At 40.5% G+C, this 23,821-nt stretch overlaps 1 protein-coding gene across 1 annotated transcript in view; it reads left to right on the top strand.

Moving 5' to 3' along the window:
• The window catches only part of trim44 (tripartite motif containing 44), a 39,898-nt gene that overhangs the window by 3,569 nt on the left and 12,508 nt on the right, over window positions 1-23,821 (top strand). The window contains exons 3-5 of the mRNA XM_075469536.1: window positions 18-95; window positions 8,194-8,490; window positions 13,430-13,452. Coding sequence (XP_075325651.1) covers window positions 18-95; window positions 8,194-8,490; window positions 13,430-13,452 — 398 coding nt within the window. The remainder of the gene's footprint in view (window positions 1-17; window positions 96-8,193; window positions 8,491-13,429; window positions 13,453-23,821) is intronic.

The raw sequence follows: 23,821 nt of genomic DNA, 5'->3' as shown, positions 1-23,821 counted from the left end.
GTGCTCTCTACCTGCAGGGCAAGCAGGGCTACGACCTGCTGGGCTACACACAGGAGATGGCTGAGAGGATCAAAACCAAGTGGACAAATCCTGAGGTGAGTGCATAAACTCCATTACACAGAACTCTGAGTTGAATGCTAACACGGGTCGTGCAGTAAAGACCATTTTTATGAGATTGAAAGAAAATAGAAAAGAATCTCTAAACTTATGCTTTAAGCCATTCTGACTTGGCAGTGCATTCCCAATAGCTCTTAGCGAAATAAATAAAAATGGTCTCTACAGCAATAACAGGTGGATTTGGCATTCTCACAGGGAGTGCCATCATCCCATGAGCAAATCACTGCTTTCCTTATATGATTGTGTTGGTGGATTTGCTTCCAATTTTGTTTCCTTTGTTTCCAAAGATGTCTTTTAGTGAAATGCCCACATGTCAAATTCACTTTGGTTGTCAGACATAGCCAAATAAGAATAGCCCTGTACAGTGAAATTACAATTTCTGCAGTCCTTGTGTCACTCTTATTAACACTTACATAGTCCAAGTAACACATGGTAATGTTGATGTGCATTTTGTGCAGACCTTGAGGGATTTATTACCTGTTGAGCAGTGCTTGTTACAAAAATCTTGATATAAAGTGAAGCTTGTCAGTTGTTATATGTTGGATGTGGTATTTTTAATGTTTCGTGTGCCCCAAACAGAAAGCCTCCCCGTTTTATAGGAGGGCCTCATATGTGATGTATATTTTTTTTATTGTTCGGGCTGTAGATAATTGCATGATTTAGCTTTTTGTAGGCTTCTGTCAGGATATATGGAAAAAAAGAAAAAATGATAACCAATTGAAAGAGGATTTTTTGCGAATTTGACAAGGATCAATTTGTGTATGGCTTGGCAGCTGGGTCATAGCATCATAGCAGAGCTCCTGCTCTTGAGAGATTTTCTCATTCAGCAGTGGTCACGACCTGCCAAAACTATGGTTTGAGGAACACAACAACCAGCTGAAGATGTTGACTTTGCCTCCAAATTCTCCAAATAACAGTCCAGTCGAGCATCTGTGTGTTGTGCTGGACAAACAAGTCCTCTCCTCACTACTTACACCACCTAAAGGATCTGCTACAGATGCCTTGGTGCCAGATTCCACAGCATACCTTAAGAGGTCTCGTGGAGATCCTAGAACAATGGCCATAGTGAAGAAGCATTGCTAAAATGAACAAAGTTTATATTTTTACATGTGCTTGAATGGCATCTCAGTGTTTAGAAATTCCTTTTTTCTATTCTCTTGTTCAAGCTACTTGTAAATTCTCATTCACCCCTCCATACTCATACCAGTGAGATTGATGTGCATCTTACTGGTGGGGGGTGCATTGTGGAAAAGCACATAGTTATTAAGGAGAGTTGACAATCATTTTCTTTCTTCCACTCAAATTGTTTCCATCATCATGCGATGATTATAACCTTATAAAAGCACTCGTGCTGGCACTCCTCCAGGTTGCCATCTAAAAAAAAAACAACCAAAGCACTTCACATGCAGCCATTTCTCTTGATGTCAACCTAAACAAAAGCTATTCAAAGTGAATTTTCATGACGAGTCAACCTTGAAAACAGTTTCTGTATTTCTATTACGGGTGCCATAGTGGGGGCAGGTACTGCTACTGATAATAAAACCTGACCATGTAGAGTTATGGGCTGTGCAGTGAGTGGTGGAACAGTGGATGTAAAGATCAAGGGAGTGCAACAGTGGTCTGGGGAATTTACCATTGGAAGTGCACAGCACCTGCTCTCTCAGCCACCCCTACAGCCCTTGTTCTGCCTTATGCTCTGCTTTTATTCCCCTGTCAGAACCCATCAGAGACCAGTTGCACACAAGAGCATAGCTGAATACCTGCAGAGACATGACCCAGGCACATTGGCATAATGTAAAAGGTTAATTTCACTGGCCAGAGAGAGAGAGAGAACACTTTTTCTGGCAGCTGGCACCCCACCTAAGTTCATATCTATTATCATACAGAAATATCAGTGCAGCCCAAAAGACTTCCTGGACATATAGTCTTGTGCTGTTCCACTGCAGGGGTGCAGTGTGTTTGGCAAAAAGCACTTTCCCCACTTACTCACGGAGCACCGTGTTAGAGAACATTATGTGGATTTTTCTGCATGTCCTCTCTGAAGTCTCAAATGTCAGCGTTTCTTATTATGCATGACAGGCTACCATCTGAGTGACTACCCGTGGTAAGGAAAGTTATGTGTATGTGTGTATGCAAGACCGTGGCAGAGCGAGAATGAGGAGCTGTAGAAGGTTAAATTGCATGGTATTGACATCCTGAAGGACTTCAGGGAGGGAGAGGCATTAGCAGCTGTCTGTGAGTAGGTGTGGGTTGAATGAAAGTGAGACATTTTACTATTTCACGAAAATTATTATTGAATCTTGAATTTGAGCCACAGCACACATCAAAAAAGCTGGGACTGTGCTATTTATCTTGCTGCCATAGCATCCCCTCTTCTTTTAACAACAGCCTTTACCAGATGCAGTATACAGTTTAGTGTTCTTGCTGAAATATGCAAGACTTTCCCTGAAAAATATGTCATCTGGATGGTGGGTTATGTTGCTCTAAAACCTGTTTGTCCGTGTCAGCCATGTTTAGAAGTAGCCACATACAGAGGCACCAATGCACCCCGAGACCATCAGAGATGCAGGAACTGGAATAAGAATCCAGGAATAGGTTTTCTCTATTCTGTTGTGAATAAAATATTGATTAGTTAGATTTGCAAATCATTGCATTCTGTTTTTATTTACATTTTACAGAACGTCCCGACTTTTTTTTTCTTTCTGGGATTGGGGTTTGGCTGCCATGGGTGTCAGGATTGTAAAATCTTTCAAAGTTCACAATGAAACTCTCCAAAGGGGAATAGGATCAAATGCTAAACAATGATGGACCTGCAAACAATGGAGGACCAGAAATGTGACATGGCAAGAGGGATTTAGATGGTTGTCTGTCCTCATCCTGTCAGCAAGGGTTACTTCTTGTCAGAGAGTATTGTTTAATATTTAAATCTTGTTGTGGCTGCTACAGCAGACATTAACCATATTTACCTAATCTCATGTTTTATTAATTCCTATTTCTGCCGCATGGGGTAATTTGTAGGACACGCATTGCCTAAGAGCTTTTCTCCGCAGCGACAGAGCAATGAATGTGATTTCTGAACGCATCACAGCACCACCTGTCAAATGCGCATGTGTGTTCTTTGGCTATATCCACTTTATCTGCTTCATGAGATCTACAAGAGCAGCAGACACATTAAAGCTGTCTTAGAGAGCTGAGGCAGCGGAATAGACAGTAGAGGCATAAAAAGACTTTGCTGCTACTGTTAAAATTATTCATCCCACTTTTTCTGGCCCTTCTCTCCCTTATCCTTTTATTTCTCCTCTTCCTGCCTCTACCCCACATCCCATTGCTCTTTGGAGCTGTCGCTGCTGTTCCATCTCAGCGTTTTAATTGAATTACTTGGTATCATTGCCCAGAAAGTTCCTTGGCTAACATTGGTGAACTCAAAAGCAATAAAAAGGTGCCAGGTATTGGAACTTGGCTACTGTAAAACCAACGACGCTCCGTCTCATCGACTACAACTCGGATCGTCGCAGAGCTGGTGTTTTTCAAATAAACTATATTTATTGTTGTGTTTTTTTTTATTGAATTCTGGGAGAGAGAGCGTGAAAGTAAGAGAAAGAAGTGCTCCCTTGGAGCAGGGACACTCTTGCCAAGGGCAAGGACAGTTCAAATCTATTCACTCACTAATCTATTTTTAATGCTTTTTAGACCTTTTTAAAAAGGCATCACAAAAGCCGCTTTCGGACAGACCGTTCTAAGAAAGTAGTTATCAGAACTACCCTCCTCGAATTTCGTTCTGATAACTATCCTTCCCCAGCGGAACTGTTTCAGTCTGCATTCGCACATGAGTCGGGACCTGATAGGGACTGATGCGCCGCGCGCAGCCGTCTGCTTCAGTGACGTGTTAGCCGTTAGCCATTTAGCGCTACATTCAAACACAAAACAAAACGGTAAAAGTAAGGAGAGTAGAAAAAACACCACCAAGAAGCTAATATGGAGAGCAGGGAGGCCACTGTGTTTATGATCTGCATGATGGTGATATTAATCATGGACAATCACATCAGGCGTCAGGCGACAGAGTCAGGAGACCATACTTTTTTATTTCATGAAGGAAGAAAGGAGAGCAGAGCGCTGCAGACAAATGAGACCAGTGTAAGTTTAACTTATTAAACACCCGCCGGTTGTGTCTGTGTCATACGAGGAAACATTTCAGCCGTGATAGCATGACATGGGGCGTAGCTACCGACCACCACACACCTCCGTTAGATTCGTTCTATAAGAACTATGAAAAGACCCGACCTCGGAGAAGGAGCTAAATAGTTATAGGAACTAAGGGAGAAAGCCCCGAGTTCCTGTATGTCCGAACACGGGAGAAAACGGCCCCGCGGATTAAAAGGTTATTAGAACTGCCAAAGGTTCCTACAGTCCGAAAGCGGCTAATAAGGGGAGCTTTCAATACAGAGTAGGATTGGCTGTGATTTAGGAGACTATTCAAAATTTTACTTAAACTCTAGTGTTCCAAATATTCCCTTTGAGGTCCATAGTTAGTTAAAGTTTGAAAAAAACTCTTTCCTCTATTTGGAAAAAAGAAAAAGTTTTCTCTCTCTACATCTTATCATTTCATTGATGCTACAGGGTGTTTCCATTTATGAAAAAAAAAAAAAGCGGCAGCCTTTTGCTTGCCGTTCTCTCTTTTGAAGTTCGATGAAATTAGAAGGCTTTGGTCCACAAAAAGTGCATACGTTAAGATGGACTCACTGAACTGTGTGTGTGATTGGAAAGGCTGCGATGAACAGCTTCAGCTGCTTTCATGTGACTGTAGGCGCGGTTCAGTTTACTTTTGTTCTGCATTTGCGTGACTCCTCCTGAGGTTTCAGCAAAGACTTGTGACACAGTGCTGTTACCTCACTAATCTACTATCCCCAGGGCTTTGTTTCGTCTTCAGCTTTTTTTTTTCACAACATAAAATTCTTTATAGCCAGTGACAAATTACACTTTTGATATAAAGAGGCATGTAGTCTAACATGATTTTTGCCTTTTACTCATGCTGCTGAACATGAAAATAATTCCACAGATTTACACACGTCTTACTGTTTTGTGACGTTGTCACGTGTTGACTTTTGCATCACATTTGATAAGTCTTCTGTTTATTCTTTCTGTACTAAAGCCATGTTAGACACATGACCATGGAGTTCTCTTTTTCTGCTTGACTGATGTCCCACCTTTTACTTGAAAAACACATTAACTCCCTAATCTGCCAGCTTGATGTCCTTGGCTATAGGTGCCTGTAGTCTCTTGCTGTAGTCTCTGGCTCCTCCTGCAACTTTACAAAACCTCTGCCAGTGCAGAGTGTGCAAAGCAGTGTGCTGCTGTTTCTCCCGAGGCCTCATTCTCATTCTGGGGCCTGAGCTTGTGACAGTGTAAATGAAGATTAGTTTATTTTCCGTTTTGTAAAGTCCAGTGGCAGAGGGCAAGGATCCTAGATCGCAGTCTTCATCCGCCATGCAAACCATGGGGGATTCGTTTAGAGGTCATAGGGCTTCGTGGAGGTCCTGGAGATTGGAATATTTGGAAAAGGATTTTCCATCACAGGCGAATACAAAAATAGCGCTGATGTGTCTAGTTCTCCGGGCAATGTCCTGAACCTGTGATGATAAAAAGGCATCACATTAAAGAGAGACACCATCAGACCAAGTGCAACCCGCTCATTTCAATTATGATCAAAGCAGTCTATGCGGAAAGGAGCAAATTAGTGTTCAGATGCAAATAAGCAGACCTTTTGTTAGTGAAAATCAAGAGCCCTTTGACACATGCACATCTCCACAGTTTCTTTGCACCACAGTGGCAATATAAGTATGAACCTGCTCACCTCTGAAGCTAAATTATTTAAGATGTGCTCCGTCTCAGGTCCTAAAAAGAAAATAAATTGAAAGTAACTGTTTACCAGGTCTTCTTTTTTAAAATAAACTTCCACTTTCACATGACTTCAGACTCCAGTCTTTGGTTATCACATTTTTATTCATTTTTTACGGCTCAGGATCAAACATCACACATCAGTGTGTGCATCACAGTCTCCTCATCGTTTGGTAATATTTTATTCCACTGCAGTGTGGGACAACGCAGGTGAAAATGTGGATGACAACTCAGCCATTATAATCAGGCTTTATTGTGAATCCTTTGAAAGTAAGCAAACAAACTTGATTAAAAATCAAAGAAGAAGGCATGAAGAGTTGCAAAAAGTGTTGGTGCAGCAGGAATCCTGGGACTCCTGCTTAGAGAACACAGGTCATTATGTTTTGTCAAGTTATTAATGAATCACGTGGCTTGGCTGTCAGTCTGGCAGAATTTTCTTCTGACAATACAAATAAATTCTACATTTTCGATGATCATATTTGACACCCTCTCCTCTCGCCATTGTCGTGCATTGTGTGCGTATCCTCGGCGCACCAACAACCACAGCTGTGCCAAGCACACAAGATTTAAGATATGCTTTTTTTCAATAATAGATAATGACACAAAAGGCAGTGAATTGCAAATGCAACACTTTAAGTTACAGTGAGATTAATTTGATTTTCCACTCTGAATGGGAACACCACCACAAATATATGCATCAGTGCCGGGAGCAAAGATCATGTCCATGCCTCCCGAGCTCTAATTTACCACTGAACCTCATTAGCAAATGCCGTCAGTAATTTCTTAATGCCGAAAACAGGTTTGTGCAGGTGCAAAGCTAATGTAAATTTGGCCTGGATGGAACGTATGAGACTCATCACTGGTAAGACACTGAAGATGCTAAGTTGTGTGTTAGAATTCACTCATCTTCACGCTCATCTTCTCATCGTAGCTTTGCTGCATGGTAGGACTGCGCTGAATGCTTAGTAGATTAATGCCCCCCTCAAGCTAAAGTTCATGAACTCTGAGCTTTGTATTTGTTATGGAAATATAACAGTCACTTACTCTTAATGTTGGTCACTTCTTTTTCTAGTTATTTAAGAAAAATGTCTAAAGCTTAACTCTCGATTAGTGTTCACAGTAGTAACTCATCTATTGGACATGCATTCGGGGCGTTTATTGTGTTGACGCAATGAGAGAAAACAACTCATCGCCTTCCAGTTACATCTTAACTAACTGCTTCTGTCTTATTTAGAATTTTTGACGTGCAGGTTTTTCTGTCTCACAGAGAGTAAATTAAAAGTGTTACCATGTTCACTTGATTTAACGAGCAATTTGCAAAATTTTGTTCCTTGTGCAGAAATTGCAAATACACGATAAAACTTTGGGTACTGAGGGGCAGTCACTCTGCCAGCCTTTGTAAAGACGAATGATTCCTTGCTTCACTGGAGAGCGGGAGGCTGAGGGAAACAAGATGAAATAGATGGAAAGACAGACAGTGAAGCTCTGCTCCAGGGAAGAGGGGAGACGGAGCAGCTCATGTTCATAGATTGAAGCAATTAAAACTATTCAGAAGCAGAGATCATGACGGGGGGCCTTCGGCTGTCTCACGTCATGACAGCATCTTTACTTTAGGTGGAGCCATATCAGTGGGACGGTCTGCTGGGAGGAGTCTGTTTATTGAGGTGTTCTAACGTAATGAGTCATAGCTAAAAAGAGGCTCGCTGGGGAATAGGGAAAGGAATTAAAAAGGTATCTCAGTGAGCAGTTCAGCCGTGTTGAAAGCCAAACAGATGGCTGTCTGTGGTGAAGGGAGCCCCAGACTTCTCTATCTACGTGTGGCGTGCAGGGAGTTTTCCTCCGGGGGAATCTCCTTCATGTTATCAATTAGCTACTGAATGTCAGAGGTCTGTGGGCTTATTGAGAAAATATTAACGTGTGAAAGCAAAAGACGAAGGTTTTGTCAATTTTTTTTTGTTAACATAACTTGCTATGGTCTCTTGTCTTGGTTCTGTTTTGTCTGTGCTCATTTCCATGACTCAAACCTACCCTGATGTTGTTCATTTGGGATGGTATGAGGCAACCCAGCATATGTCTCGATCTGTCTGAATTGGAAAGATTTATTCTGCTTGAATTTGTCCAGTTCAGTCATTCACACTTTGCTATTACCTCTGTCTCTTGTGTCCTGTCTGAATATTTTAGATGTCTACAGAGGAACTAGAAGAATATGTGAACAGGCAGTTTGATGAGCTCCGCAGATTGGTGCGTCTGGAAGAGAGGAGGACCCTTCACCTGGTAGACCTCAAAGAAGCATTCCTCACAGCGTCCGCTGCTGAGAAAATTGCTGAGATCACTGTTGAGACCGAAAAACTGCAGGAAGAGATGGACAACATAACACATCAGCTGTGTCTGCTGGAACAGGCTGAGGGGCAGGCAATAGGTCCTGCAGCGGTGGCAGAAGTCCTTGCAGCAGGGCCTGGACCAGCCCGCAGAGTCCTGGTGAGATCCTAACCCTTTTAACTTCCCAATTGTGGTTTTTAAACTGTACGTTCAGTATTGCAAATCACAGTTATTCCAAGGTAAAGTACATAAAGACGAGGAATACCATTGTAGTCAGACAGTAATCAATTTGTTTAATGATGTTAAAACTCGCAAGTTTTGGCTACTTGAAAACACACCATTTCTTTTTCATATCATCATGCTCTTTCCCTTACATAAGCTGTAATATAACTAATCTGGTTGACTAAAAGGGAACAAAATAATTTTTTGATCTCATTTATAGGTTTAGAATATACTTGCATTTGATTAAATGTACTTGCTCATGCTAGTTTCCTCATGTATCTAGCATTTGTTTAGAGTGTTGGTTTTGCTGGTCTTCAGAAGAATAATGCTATGCATATGCAAGTTGATAACAGATACATGGCATTAATTTGATCATGAGAGGCACTTTAGGGGCAAAAGGGACCAGAAATTCCATTTCCATGATTTAGGGGCCTTAATTACCATCAGCAGTGTCGCAGCTGTTGCCTTTTCCGTCGTTTCTTAACAACAACCAACCCCCTAAGCTGTTCATTGTTTACATTCTGACCAGAAGTTCTGAATGCTCGTGTACCACAGATGTGGTACATTGGCAGTTAAGCCCACAACAAAGCTGGTTCCTTACATAATTACAAGATTTAAGAAAATCGAGTATATTCTGAACATTTCGATGCGTGTTCAGTGTTGTTTAATCTGAAACTATCATTTTACATTCAAACTGACTAACAACGGGTGTTTGAATTGGTTCAAAACTTCCAAATACCAGAGTTAATGAAACATATCGCTTTGGATTAGATAAATGACTACATGACATTCCAAAACATTGAAAGTTTTAGAAGAGAACAGGAGCAAAAAATAGTCTGATTATTTGAAACTTTTTGCACAGATGTTTGCTGCCGGAAATTTCCCTAAGAGCAGCCTTTGAAAACAGATGGCATTGCTTTCACCTATAAAGAAATACAAGCAGCCTTCCACAAAGCTGTTTTTGTTTCTCATCACAAGTTGGCAACTTATTGTTGTAACGTGGCGTAATTCCCAGTGGCCCTTCAGCCTGTCACCTTTTTCCTGTGATTTGATCTAGAAATGTTGCTGATGGTAAGGAATTAGTGCCTCGCCTAAAGACACTAAAGCAACTTTAATGCTGGTAGCTTTGAAGTGTTGATCCTTAAATGGCAAAAAAGAGAGACTTATTTCCAAACATCTATTATGTTTATGTATAGAAACGGAGTTTCCTTTTCATACACTGATGCCAATCTAACACCAGTAGTTATAGAAACATACATCCTGAGTTTAAGTGCAGACTTTCAGCTTTAATTTAGGATAGTCCCGTTCAAGTTGGAGAAGAGTTTCAAAATGACATTGCTTAAATATATATTTGTCAGTGGCTGAAATGTGATTTTGCAGATGACTCGAAAGCTGTAAAGGTGTGAGCTATTCCTTGATTGTTTCTTCATCCAAAAAGCAGGCAAAATATCTGGAGTTGATTCCATGTGAGGCATTTGTATTTGGAAGCTGTTGCTCTGAACCAACAGCATGGAGTCAAATTAGCTCTCAATGGAGTGAAATAGGCTATTTTTAGGCAGTACAAATCCATCAGAGAGATAATGGAAACATTAGGAGAGGCCAAATCAATAGTTTGGTACATTTAGATAAAAAAGAAAGAATGCAATGAGAAGCTTTGGAAAATAAAAAGGACTGATTGCATAGAAAAGAAAAAATATTTCTCAACATCTGACTAAGTGAAGAATAATAACCAGGGAGAAAAAATTATGCAAAGTGTTCACCCTAAACTGCAAACCGTTCATAACCCTTGAGAATAGAAAGGCCAGATCACAAATTGCTAAAAAAAAAAAGAAAGCCTGACCATTTCTAAAACAGCATTTTTGAGAAAGATGAGGCTAATATCAATTTGCACCAAGATGACAGGAAAAAAACAAGTATGGAGGAGGCCTGGAATACCAAATTATCTAAGTCATACAACATAACCTATAAAGCACATGGAGGCGGCATGTGGGCACACTCTAAACATTCATAACTTCTAGTGGTACAGGATCTCTAGTGCTAATTGCTATGACTTGATAATGAACATATTCAGCTGGATCAGTTTTGAAGTTTATAGTAATGTAGAAATGTTAAGATTAAGCTACTGCAGCAAAGTTGACAGCCCTGTGCATGACAGACAGACAACTGCCTAAATCTTTTAGCCAAATCAACACTAGAAATTTGGTAGATTGAAAAACGGTACGCTCTGAAATCACAGAATGAATCACTTTAACTCGATCAAGAATCATTTCAATACCTGAATATAAAACTAATGTCACAAAAACCCACCAGCCAACTATAGACAGCTGTAATAAAAGCCTGACGAAGCATCACAAAGAAGGAAACCAACGTTTTTATGTAAGAAATTTCACCCGTCTGGGTTGAGGGAGGAAAGCATCCCGACCAGATCCGCAAACCACCTCAACTGGTTCCTTTGAATGTTGGTGGAACAGTGACTACTCTCATCCCAGCCACCCTTTGGTGAAGTGCTTTTATGTCATACGTTTGGTCACTATTCACAGCTTGTGAGTGTAGTTGAGGGTTGGATTGCAGACCAACTGAAAAATGGTTCTCACTTAACCACTACAGACCAGAACAGTGTCCACATCACCCAATCTGCCACTTTACACCCTCTTATGAACCAAAAATTTAGATACTTAAACTTTTCAACATAAAGCAACCAGTTCCCTATCTATAGTGAGCATTCCATATGCTTTCAATTCAGGACCGTGGTCTCAGACTTGAAGGTGTTAAGACTGCTAACGACTCTTTGGGTCTCCCCTGCCGTACCTAGACATTTTGTTCATAAAGGTTGAGAAAGTCCAACATACACAAGAACTACGTCTGACTTACTGCTAGCATCTCAAACTAAGCTTACATTCTGGTTGTTCAGGGACCAGATGACGTGTATCAAAGGGCCCGACTCTCCCAAAGCACCTCCCGAAGAACACCTCGAGGGATAAGGACAGAAGCTCTAAACTAACTACTGTGATCCCCCAGTAGTTGTAAATCAGCCTCTTGTCCCCCTATTTTTAAAGAGGGACTATCACCCCAGTCTGCCAATCCAGAGGTATCATCCCTGACCTCAACGTTATGTTGCACAGGGATGTCACCCAACAACAAGTTAAGTTGAATCTCAGTCACGTCTAACCCTCCCCAGTCATGAGAAAAATAAGTAACCTCAACCCCCAGTAAACGGGACCCCCCCCATCCTACCCCCCCACAAACCATTTAGCCACAAAATTTCACAAACTTAATAAGTGCTTAAATATTGTATGACTGAGTTCTAGCTAGTTATGAACACAGGAGTTCACATCCTTTTTCCACACCAGCCCCTGACATGGAAAAAGATGTGAACTGTCACGCCGAAGAAGTTCACATCTAATATGTGCACAGCTGATGTTTGCTTGGATGTTAACATGGACGGAAATGCAAGTCATATCCTCACACTCTCATCAAATTCTACAGCTCTTCCCTCCGGCATGTCTCATTTGCAGATTGCAGCAAAGGCTTTAACTACTTATAGGCCCCCAAATTAAAGAATCCCATCGGTCCCCTTGTCACCCGCTACTTTTTAGAGAAGAGGCTTGAGTGTTCTCTGGAGATCTTATGCATGAGTAGAGAGGCGTTAGTAATGGCAAGAGCTGGTGTGCAGATTGCTTTCTTGCTGAGAAATTAATCCATGATGGGCCGATGTCATTAAGGCCTTAATTGAATGCTGATAGTTGCCCTGTTTGTTCTTATGTGCTCATTATTGTCAGAGTAGGCAATAGACAGTGTTGTTTGGGAATGTACTGTCATTGCAAGTGCTGTGTAGGAGTTGAGAGACTGCTTATACAGCAAATCACCTAAATGTGCCTCATTTTGTGTACTCAAATACCTTAAGTTATTAATGTGGCACCTTCTTTCTTTCTTTCTTTCTTTCTTTCTTTCTTTCTTTCTTTCTTTCTTTCTTTCTTTCTTTCTTTCTTTCTTTCTTTCTTTCATCGGTTGTGGCACTGCAACAGACTGCTATGCCCACATGCAGTCCACTAATTGGCCCATTTACTCGTTGAAATGCAATAATTATGTATCTGCCTTTTATGGTTAATAATACTAAATCTATATTTCTTTTTTCCTGCTTTCCTATTGATTGAAAGCATTATGTATAAGCTCTCACAGTGGGCTGCAAACTGGTGATTGCGTAGTCATTTGAAAAGTATTTCTTCTCCAACTAATTTCAATTTTGTCGTCTAATTTTACAAATTAGTTTTTGAGTCTGTTGAAGGGTTTGAAAACGCAAATGAATAAATATCTTGCGCACTTGTGTTTGTCGAGATTAGAAGCTAATTAAATTGAAGGCCAAAGGGTATTCTTTGAGGCAAACAGCCACTTGGTGCTCTGCAGCCTCAGCTCATCAGCTCTCATCTTGTTTGTCCCGTGACTCTGTTAATTGCACCTTCTGCTGCAGCAATATTAGTGTTGGTCGTCAAGGTTCACTGCTACAAATTACACCTTTGCATCGTCAAGGATTGGAGAAAGTTTGATTCAGTTCTTTATTTAGCACATAGGTAAGCATTTAACAATGGACGTCCACCAGAAAGCTAATGAAAACATCTTTTTATATCCTGTTCCAAATTTGACATTAGAGCCAGTAAGTGAAGAATGTCTGCAGCTAACTTGGTCCTTTGCTCCGTAGTGTTCCTCATGAATACACATGAGCACAACTGGTGGATGAAAGTGAAAATTAATTGGTCAGATTTAGAGCCACACCAGCTGTGGACCCGTGTTTATGTAAATTATGTTGCTTACGCCTGTGCAAAGATTTCAAATTTTTAATTCTCCCTCCTCTTCTCCCTCTCTTTGTCGTTGTTTTCAGCACAACATTGAAGCCAGGCCAAGGTAAGACTGTGACTCCCATTCACTTTAACGCACAGTTTAGCAGCCACTCAGAGCCCTTCAGTGCCTCCTTAGTCAGGTTCATCCAGCATGAGATTGTTTAATCATCATCTTGCAGAATAACACCCACATAAAACATCACTCTCCTTTTTTTCGGTACCTTCCCTCTAACATTTCCACCTGCCAGTTCCTACCTCAAACATCTGACACACTCACTACAGACACATCAACCCTGCTATGCCTCGTATCTGATCACATGCAAGTCACAGTGCAGTCGAGGTGACAATCTCCCTGATCCGATGAAAGCTCTCCAAAATGGTGGCTGACAGGCTGAAGCTTTAATCATGTGTGCTCGTGTGTCAGTATGCATGCAGTGGTGGCACGGCAAGCTGCGGTGTCATGGAAGTCTCAGTCTCTTATACATCATAGTCTTTGCATTTCCGCTATCCCAGACCAAGTTTGGTGATCCCACAGGCATGTGGTTACAGGAGTTTCAGAAACTGGACCGGACTGATGCAACCTTATTACTTTTCAGGTCCTATGTCTTTGTTTGTATCATACAATATATATTTCACCTTTATCTGTCAGTGTCAGACAAATTGAAATGGATAGTCTTCTGCTACTCTCACACGTATTGATCTGTCTATGAGAAAATCTCTCTGCCTTCTTCACCCAGAGTGAAGCTCTTGGCACCACCTTCAACCCCATTAGCTGTTTCAATGGGCTTTCATCTCAAAGTGCTCCCCCACTACAGACACAGACACACATATATATATATATATATCTACACAACAGAGACACAGACATCTTCAGGAAATGTCAGTGCATCTGTTCTTGGAACAAAATAAACATGTTATCCATTAGACTTTATTTAAAGTGAAGGCTGAGTACTGATAATAGCCTTACCATTTGATCCACTTTTGACAGACAACACGCTTGTTTCCAGGAAATAGAAATTGAATTTTTGATTTCACTTTGAGCTATTGATGTTCTGCTGCCTGATTGTAGGAAATTTACTGTATTTCCTCTCTGAAGTTTAATGTGCCTTACTTTTAATAAGCAAGGAAAGCCATAACTCGGTGCGGTGAACAGTGCCAACATGTAATATGTTATTGATTGCTCAGCCTGCATTATGACCCCTAAGTTCTGGAGCAGATGGCAGCTCCCTTGGAACTAAGGGTGAGATGCAGCTAATAGTTTGCCCTTTGACAAGGTGGAACTCTACATTCATACAACATACTCCCTGATAGAAATTACTCCTAGAGTAACTGATATTTCCAAGAAATTCAGACGGGGCTGAATCTACACTGGCTGATGTTAAAATAACACGCTTTGGGGAGAAATGTCTTTTGAAAAAGGAAAGGTCTGGAGAGGTTGATAGAAGAAAAGTAGCAAGAAATATATATTCTGGTCTGCTGTATTTGGTTTGTTGAATGAAAGAGATTCAAGTTTTATGAAAAGTTTGAAGATGAAGCAAAAGCATGAAAGCTGGCGCAGGGAGAAATAAAGAGAAGGAGAAGGAGAGGAGAGATTTGAGAGGATCAAGCGACAAGTGGATGTTTAGGGTTATGTGCAGTGGGATCCAGACAGCAAATTGATTATGGAGCAGAAACACTAATCCGCTGTCTGAGCTTCATATCGCTGCCGTAGACAGAGCATCCCCACAGGACCTCGGTCCTGCACCCACATGCATCTTCTTTGGACTTGCTCATCAATACGAATCCCCGCTTCCCCCTAAGCCTGTCAACATAGGTACTCCATGCCTGCCAAGATTTGTTGTCCTCTAAAAAATAAAGCTTCCTTTGCTCCCTGCAACCAAACCATTTCACTGCTGCCCTTAATGAAATGCATTGCAAATTTCTCTTTCACTCTGTGCTGGCGTGCCTGTTCGGTCTTCTTTGCATACATTATATCGTAAAAGTATTCGTGTGTTTGCCTCTTCATTTGTCATATGGGAATGTTGGAATCTTCATACCTAATTTTGCATGCCTGCTGTATGCATGTGTATATGTGTTATGATATGCCCAAAGGTGTACACATATCTCACACTGGGATCCTATTTCATATTATCCAGTGCATCCGTTATGTGAAAAACATTTCAAGAGAAATACTTCAATTTAACATGAGATTCTTCGCTTCCATTTTGTCTTCTCTCCCACATACCTACTTACGTTTCTTTCTTCTTGGAAGCAGTGACACGCCCGTCATTTGCGTTCGCATTTTGCTGCCTGAGTCCTTAGTGATCACAGAAAAGCAGGGGACATCTGCAGTCACAATGCCTGCCATTGTTGGATAGAGAAGAGAAGAGTTTCTCAAAGTGTCTGCATACTTATAAATGTGCACACTGAGGGAAGGAGGTGGAAGTGGAAAAGTTCTGCAACAGCAAAACTTTGATACCTGAAAGCTTCTTTCATGTTGCCTCCTGAGGTGTAGTGCTTAAAAGAGAAATAGACGAAAATACAAGAGGACAGTCAATGACAGGAAGGCAAGCGCGCTATGAATTACACTTTAGACATAAATATATCTGTTCACTTTGGGCTTCTGAAGATATCATGAAAGCTAATGTCTGGAAGTATTTCACCCCCCTCTGGCCCATACTACTACCTGCTTTCAGTGGTAAAGTTTTGGATGTCTTGTTAATAAGAGGAACTCATCACATCGCTGTTCAGATGATTATTTTAGTGTATCATTCTCATTTTTTGGATGATTGGGGAAATATTCAGTAGAAGTTTGAAATCAGTCATGTTTTCATTAATCAAATTAGTCAGAATAGATCTCCTTTAAATCGCTTCTTTAATGACATATTCATTCACACATTGAGGTTTATAGCCATCATGTCAGTGTTGTTGACATCAAGGTAAACTCGAATTGTAAAGTATCTTTCCGGTGTTAAAATATTCCTGTTGTTTCTAAGGCCTTGTGCATCCAAGTTTGGGGATTTTGACAAACAAAATTCTGTCCACATAGCACAGTTTGCAAGAAATTCTCCGTCCATAGAGTAAAGGAATTCACAACCGGATTGTAGTATATCTTCAGTTTAGTAGTGTAACTATACATTTATGTGAAGATATGTTGAAAAAACATCCTGTTGCTAGGGTTAGCACAGGCTCCCTCTGGCTGGTGTCTCCGGTTGCCATATCAACAAAGGGGCGATCAGCACATTTACTGCACACAATCTGACATTTCGAGCCAAGAGCCCCAGTAAATATCTCCATGATCCTGCTCGGAGCCTTTAGGAATATTTATTTTCAAGGGCCAAGAACTTTGTTTGTATGTAGATGATTGGAAAACTCAGCATATGTCATAATTACAAATCACTGCATTCGGATTTTCCTGAGTGAGAGGAGAGCCGTGGGTGTGTGAATGTTGTTTCTGTTTGCAATATTATGAAACCGATACCAAGCCAAATTAGCCAGTATATCACAACAGGTCAGTTTGTAGTGACTTTTTTTTATGAAATAGAAGTTTTTCCTATTTGTATGAGATTAAGCAGGGAGAGAATGTCATAAAACCAGCGAGGGAAGACTTAAGAACTGCAAATGTTTACTGTATTAACACGATAGTGTGCGAGAAGAGCGGATGTTTTTGTTGACAGTGATAACATCTGCTCTCCCATAGAAACAACAACATAAAACATAATCGCAGCAGTTAATCACGTGACGTGTTTACCAGATCAGTTGCAATCAAAAAGCACTTAAGCAGTGAATCTTTCCGAAGAGGAAACGACTAAATCAAGAAAGCTCAAATCTGTGAAACATGTGGCAAATTACTTAGCTGGAGGGATGGCGGAACTTCGAGCGCATCAATCATGCACCGCAATCGCACGCATTCACAAGACAAAAATGATGGCAGGGAAGAGAGTCTAACACATCTTGGTAGAATGTGAGGTGCCTCATTCACTGCACCACTCTTTCACCTCAACTTCACTTTAAGATTAATTTGTCCCATGCAGTGGAGGGAACTGGAGAGTCAGTCTACATAGACCTCACAGTCCTGAATTGAGGTGTATTCAAAATGAATTATTCCCATGATCTGTCTTCACAGGAAGTTATGGTTCTCTCTGTCAGTTTTGGCGAAGGCGTGTAGCTGTTTTCCGTTCAAAATATTTAAAAAAAAAACCTAATCCAAACTTTGTCATAAAAGCATTCATCAACTGAAAAAATAATTGATTTCCTTAGGTGTGGTCAGTATTGCCAGCTAAAAATCTGTCGTGTGTGTATTTGTCCCGTTGCTGTATTCTCCCTTTCCTGTGATCTGCCATTACTGCGTGTTCACTGACAGAGGAGGCCTATGGGGAAGATCCCTGTCTCACTGAGTGACGGCTGCAGACCACCCACAGCCGTGGCATGCAATCACACAAACGCACAAAAGAATGAAGGAGGCTGACAGGGGGGCAGAGCGGATTATTTGGGACACAGCTTATCTCTCTGACCTTCTTGCCCTCCTCTGGGTCAAATTGATGTGTTAAGTGAAGCAAGGAGGTGTCGGCTGAGAGTGGCTTTAGCACATATGATGAAGCTCAGAGAACAAGGCGTGGAGGAAGGCTGCTACATACACTTGAATGAAACATTTAGATTGCCTCCGTCAATGGCAGCCACCGTAGGCCTTTAGTTTGAAGCAAATATCAACATTTTGACATGTGCTTTTGGGCAAAACTTGATATAAAGGTTAGAATTATGATGGTTACGGTAAGGTGCCAGCTAATGCATTATTTCTATGAATGTCCTCACAAAAATAGCTATAAAAAAGTGTGTCAGCCTGCTCTCCTTTAATAATTCAAAAATGCATCTGTTTCCTTTTTTTTGTTTGTGTGTATGTTTGAGGCTTTTCTCCATCTGTCTCTTTGTCTGTCATCTTGTCACCTCTCTTTTCCTCAGGCCATCGCCGTCCCACGGGCGAATCTGAGGTCCCAAATGAATGCAAAGCACACAAACCAAACTGACAAATGGAAAGACGCACATTTAGATGATGAGCGACTGGAACGTGCATCATTTATGCTGCGAGCATATTGTTCCCATGATCTTTAGGATGTCAGTCGTCTTTTTGTTTGAGTCTGCCGGCAGATATGCATGCGTGTTTCAGAAATGCTCTCATCAGTGGCTTGCGCAGTTGTAAGAGGAAAACAGGGAGGTGTGTGTGAGAATTCTGTTTCTGTGTGTGTCTGTGCACACCCCTGTTTGCTTTGTCTGTCAAGATGACGAATGGCCGTTGTTCATTTTTTTGTACTTAAATATAACTTTTATTATTATGTATTTACCAATGTTACCCATTTATTTTACCTTCCATATTGAACATTCCAGATTGCCACCAAACTAGCATTTAAGGGTTAATTCCCGACAGTTTTTCATTTAGTCATTTAGTTGGTCTGTTCATTCTTCTTAATTTCTCTGTTTATCTCATAAAAAAGTTCAATTAAAAAAAATCATCGATCCAGAAGGGTTTTTTTTCTGAGTGAAGTTACAAGATACAGCTTTCTCCACTATAACTTACTTAAACTAGACATTAGCAAGCCAACTAAAACCCGTACATGGCCAATTAGAAACAAAACATATAATTTCCTTATACACATGCTGTTAATTCCAACGTGTTCTCAATAAAATACATCAATCTATCAATCAAATCATAAAAGAGCTAAATTGAACCAGTTAAACTTCAACCATAATAATCAAATCGCATTATTTGATATTTCTCAGCTTGTTTTTTTCATTTAAAAATCAATGAGTGGATGTTTATTGAATATAGCAACATGTAGTAATTATAAATCCAACTGTTAACATTCTTGAGCAGTCTGATTTCATGAACATTTATATTGGTTACACGGTCTAAGAATGCCACAGAGATGTCTTAAAATGTAAAGTCTCTAAATCAATGGAATTTTGAAATGCAAAATGTGTCGGAAACCTGTTGGAACCCAAACCTGCCCTTGCAGTGGGATTTTTCATGTGCAGACAGAAAAAGAACAGAATAGTCTGTTAAAGTAGCGAGAACCATGATGTATACCAGCAGTCAAAATGCTAAAGAGGAACTGACAGGAAAGATTGTATTTCGGTGTAACAAACATTGCGGCTCTGTATGTATTTTCAAACAGAAGCCTGTCTTCTGTGGGGATTGCCACTGATCAGATTTTGACCTCTGCCACAGCTGTAGAAGACTTGGAGTGGATTTGTGTTGTTCGTCATCCTTGTGTTATAGCTTTATAAGTCTCAGTGCTCAGAATATGAGTGTACTCTTGCTGCTCATTTTCTGTGATGGATGCAAAGATCTGAGTGTTCCATGGATGCTCTGGGTTTTGTTAGCGATCCCACACAGCATATCGTCTGCATTAAATGTCTGAGATGCATCCAAGACTCTAGTGTGCCAGCATTAGGTTATTGCTGTGTTTGCGCTGATGCTCTGAGCCTCTAATACCTATGAATAATGGATTGTTAATCCATGTAGGTATGCCACATCTCTCTCCCACATACTTTCTCTTGCCTTTCTGCTGCCATGTTGGGAGAGGGAGGAGAACACAAATGTTGCTCGAGTCTTGATGAGTTAAAAGACCTCTGCCAGTGTACGATTTGTTACGGTGAGATTGTCAGTTTTGTTCTGCTGTCATTGAAAAGCAGAAAAGTGAGATTTAATATTTTAACAAGGAGCACCATAGGACTCTTTAGATATCCGCATTTCCTGAGCTTTGCCTTTAATTTCTAAAAAAGACTTGATTTAACCGAATGTTATTGTAGCATTTCATAATTTACAAATAAGGCAAAGCTCTTGTTGAAATTCTGAGAATTCTGCATGTTAGCGTTGGTCTAGTGCAGAGATATGCGGCGACTCAAGCTTTAATTGGTGGCCCGCACTCGCATAGTAGCTTATAACAATATGGTAACAATAACAATACATTTTTTCAAATAACATACAGCGAATAGTGCAAAGTATTAAGTATTTTTATTAAGTTTGCATTTTTGTAGTATTAAGTATTTTTATTAAGTATTATTTAAGGCTTAATGGTGTTTCCTATAGGGGCCACTGTTAAACCTGGCAACGCAGCCCGCTTAAACCACCGTCACACTTGACCACAGTGCACGCTAGCTCCTTTAGCCAGCGCAAGATGCAGGCACAATGGATCGGTTTTTAATAAAAAAAAGGCGAAAACCAGCACAAAAATCATGCTCGTCTTGAATGTCTCACTATGATTACAAAACCAAACTACAAATATAACATGAAGAAAGTCAAGGACATGCACGCCTGGTTCCACTCATCCCAGTATTAAGGCAAATGTGGTCTTAATTGAAAATGTATTGGCTGTGTTGTTTCTTTTTTTGTGGGATGTTTTATGTAGAAATACATATTTGCAAAAGGGGACTTAGTATGTTGTCGTAAAAGTGGCTCTTCCCTTGATTTTACTCTGCCAATGTGGCTCTTGTGAAAAAAATAGTGAGTATCACTGGTCTAGTGTCTAGTAATGCAGATGTGCAGGAAGCAAAATTTCCATCGAAGACAATTGTAAGGGAATATTTGTCTGAAAATGAAACTGAGTGGAGCTTGAGTGTAACCAGGCGGAGACGAGATGAGCATAAGGTGTCGCGTGTAGAGATGTATTTCCACTTCATCGAGGCAGATGTGAGGTGACTGCTGAAGAGGAAAGAGAACAAATAAGGGGAGCTAAAAACAGGGTAAGTGAGGTAAGCTTCCTGTGCAGGTTGGTAATACAGAAGGGAAAGGCATGAAAAACTAAAGACAGCGTGGCAAATAATATTTCAGAAGGTGCACAAGATGACAACAATAGGTTGGTCCAGCAAAGTTCACCAAGCTTTCTACCGTGAACATTTTATCTCTTCCATTGGCCCATATTTTGTGGTATCTACTTCAAGAAATACCCTCCTGATAACCTTGTGCTATCAAGCCCAGTGCTGAACATCACATTAAGTCACTTAAAATGAGAAACTACACTCAGATTTTGCCCTCCTTCGCCATCTGTGACCATAAATCAAGGCTGAACATGTCATCTTTATGTCATGTCATGAAATGTGTTGATGTGTTATTATCCTTTTTATTGCTTATGAATGGAGAATAGTGTTGCTGTGTGCTGCACTCCTTTCTCTCAGCCTCTCTCGTTGATTGTTTTTTTTTTTCTCTGCCTGCACTCCTTAAATTACAACATCTTTAGCATCTTTCTATGTGATGATGACATAGCTGCAGAAGCCTCTGTGGTTTGGGTCTTCTGGTGAGACAAAGACTGTTAGAAATCATTATCAGAGATAAAAGAAACCCAAATGGGTTAATTACAACTCACTTTCCCCTTCTGAAAACAGATTATTCTGGAGTGGTTTTATCTTTGTTTCGTAGACTATCGCAGGGTATTTTATGCACACATCCAATTATTAATGAAAACAAAAGTGAGATTACACAATAAGAAGTCTGAAGAAAGTATTACATTGTTTTTAGAATTAAAAAACAATGGCATACTTTCAAGGGTTGAATTTTAATCAGTTATGGAAATCAGAAGAGTGAAAGAGTCCATAGTCATGGTGGCTTTCTCGGGCAAACTTAAAACCAGCTCAGACTCTAAAGTTCTTTTCAGACATGGGATATGGAAAATGAATGGCCTTAAAAGTGATGGTGATCTGACATACAGTTATAGGTCACTTGCACGTTATTACTGAGCTTCACTGAGACGTATCCACAATGGAGAGGTTTTATTTATAAGTAAATAGATTATTATTTATATATATTTATAATTCATCTGCCTCCATCTACCTTTGTGTATAATGTTGTATTTGTATGAGTCTGCAGCTGCAGCTCAACACAAAACAGGAAGCACAGAATTTTTTCATCAATTTCATGGTTTCAGCTTCCACTCATGTACAAGGCCTGTACCGCGTAAATGTTGCCGCCTGCACCAGTCCGTGAGAGTTCAGCAGGAACCTCTGTTCCCCGCCCGACTGCATGCAGGTCAAACATCTTTTCACTACGTGGACTGCGCCTGGATCAGTCTCCCATGTCGAAAAAAAAAAAACAGACACAGAAAATGGGGAGCCGCATAACAACAGGGACGTTGTTTTGACGAGAGACTTTGCAGTAGAATCGCCTGTTAGCCACACCTTTCTACAATGTACTGTCAATCAATTACATGCCCAGACCTGGGGAGTTGAGCACATCTCTAACTGTAGTATTCCCAGAACAGTATGCATGTCCGTAGAGTCCCACTTAGTTCACAGATGCACGGACAAGGACATTTTTACATTAGCAGTTATTTCCTACTCTTTTGGCTCATGCGATGTGAAAGAAAAAGCAGGTTGACACCTTACAATGTGGGGAAAACAATGGGGTAGAAAAGATTGAATAGCTTAGCGACTGTATGCAGTTCAGACTTGTGCTGGAAATGACATACGATATTTCCAGTTTGTGTTAGCAGGTACAGTGTTTACCATGTTTACCGTTTTACATGAGCATTCTATCATGCTGACATTTGATAACTTTGCCATTGTCAGCTGAGGCTGTTGGGTATGTCACAAATTTGCAAATGAAAATGACTTTTTCAATTATTTCAACAAATATAAGATCTGACCTGATAATCTCTTTGAAACTGTACAGAACTATTTTGAAGGAAACCGGAATATAGCCTTTTTTATTCTAATCTAATCAAGACAGGTCATCAAGGGATCACCAGTCATTATATCTTGTCCTCTGAAGATTATGAATAGCTGTTCATTTTTTTGAAAAAGCTTAAACTCAATGCATCACAAGACAAAAGTCAGGAGATGATAACACAATCCAAAGCTTTACCCAGTGGGGACGGTGTAAGTCTGAACAAAATTTTATTTAAAACAAAAAAATGGCCAACAACTGAGCTATTTCAGTCTGGACCAGAGAATTGGCTTGGATGACAAATCGGTAGAAATACATTACCATCATTAGAGCCACACTGCAACTGTGGCTAAAAATGGAGGCGGTGGCATGAATTGTGATCTTTTTAGACAGCCATGTCTTCATTTAATCGATGTATGTGTGCATGTATTGTTGTATTTGAACAGCTCGGTCGATGCTAACATTACCATCTGGACTGTATGGATTTGAAAATGCTAGCGATGTCAAGAGAAATAAGTTACCTCATGAAACTGGCTATCAGCCAGTTGATAAATGATCGTCCGGCCATGCTGCTTGCTGAATGCTGTCCTGCGGTGCCTGTGAGTTTTGTTTGCCTTTGAAATCACATTATTTGTCCTGGTATCACTGAAGGGACATTTTGCACAGGAAGTAAATTAGCCAGTTAGACCTTCCTCTTCTTCTGTCTTGTTCTTGTCCAAAAATTATCCCCATTTCCCAACAGAATAACAGATTCTCTGAAATCCCTTTGCAATTTCCCTTAAACACGCACAGTCTTCCT

The sequence above is a fragment of the Odontesthes bonariensis genome, chromosome 7 (genome assembly GCF_027942865.1).
Source record: "Odontesthes bonariensis isolate fOdoBon6 chromosome 7, fOdoBon6.hap1, whole genome shotgun sequence".
In the NCBI taxonomy this organism is placed as follows: domain Eukaryota; kingdom Metazoa; phylum Chordata; class Actinopteri; order Atheriniformes; family Atherinopsidae; genus Odontesthes; species Odontesthes bonariensis.
Note: the sequence above shows the minus strand (reverse complement) of the source record. Positions and strands in the feature narration are given on the sequence as shown.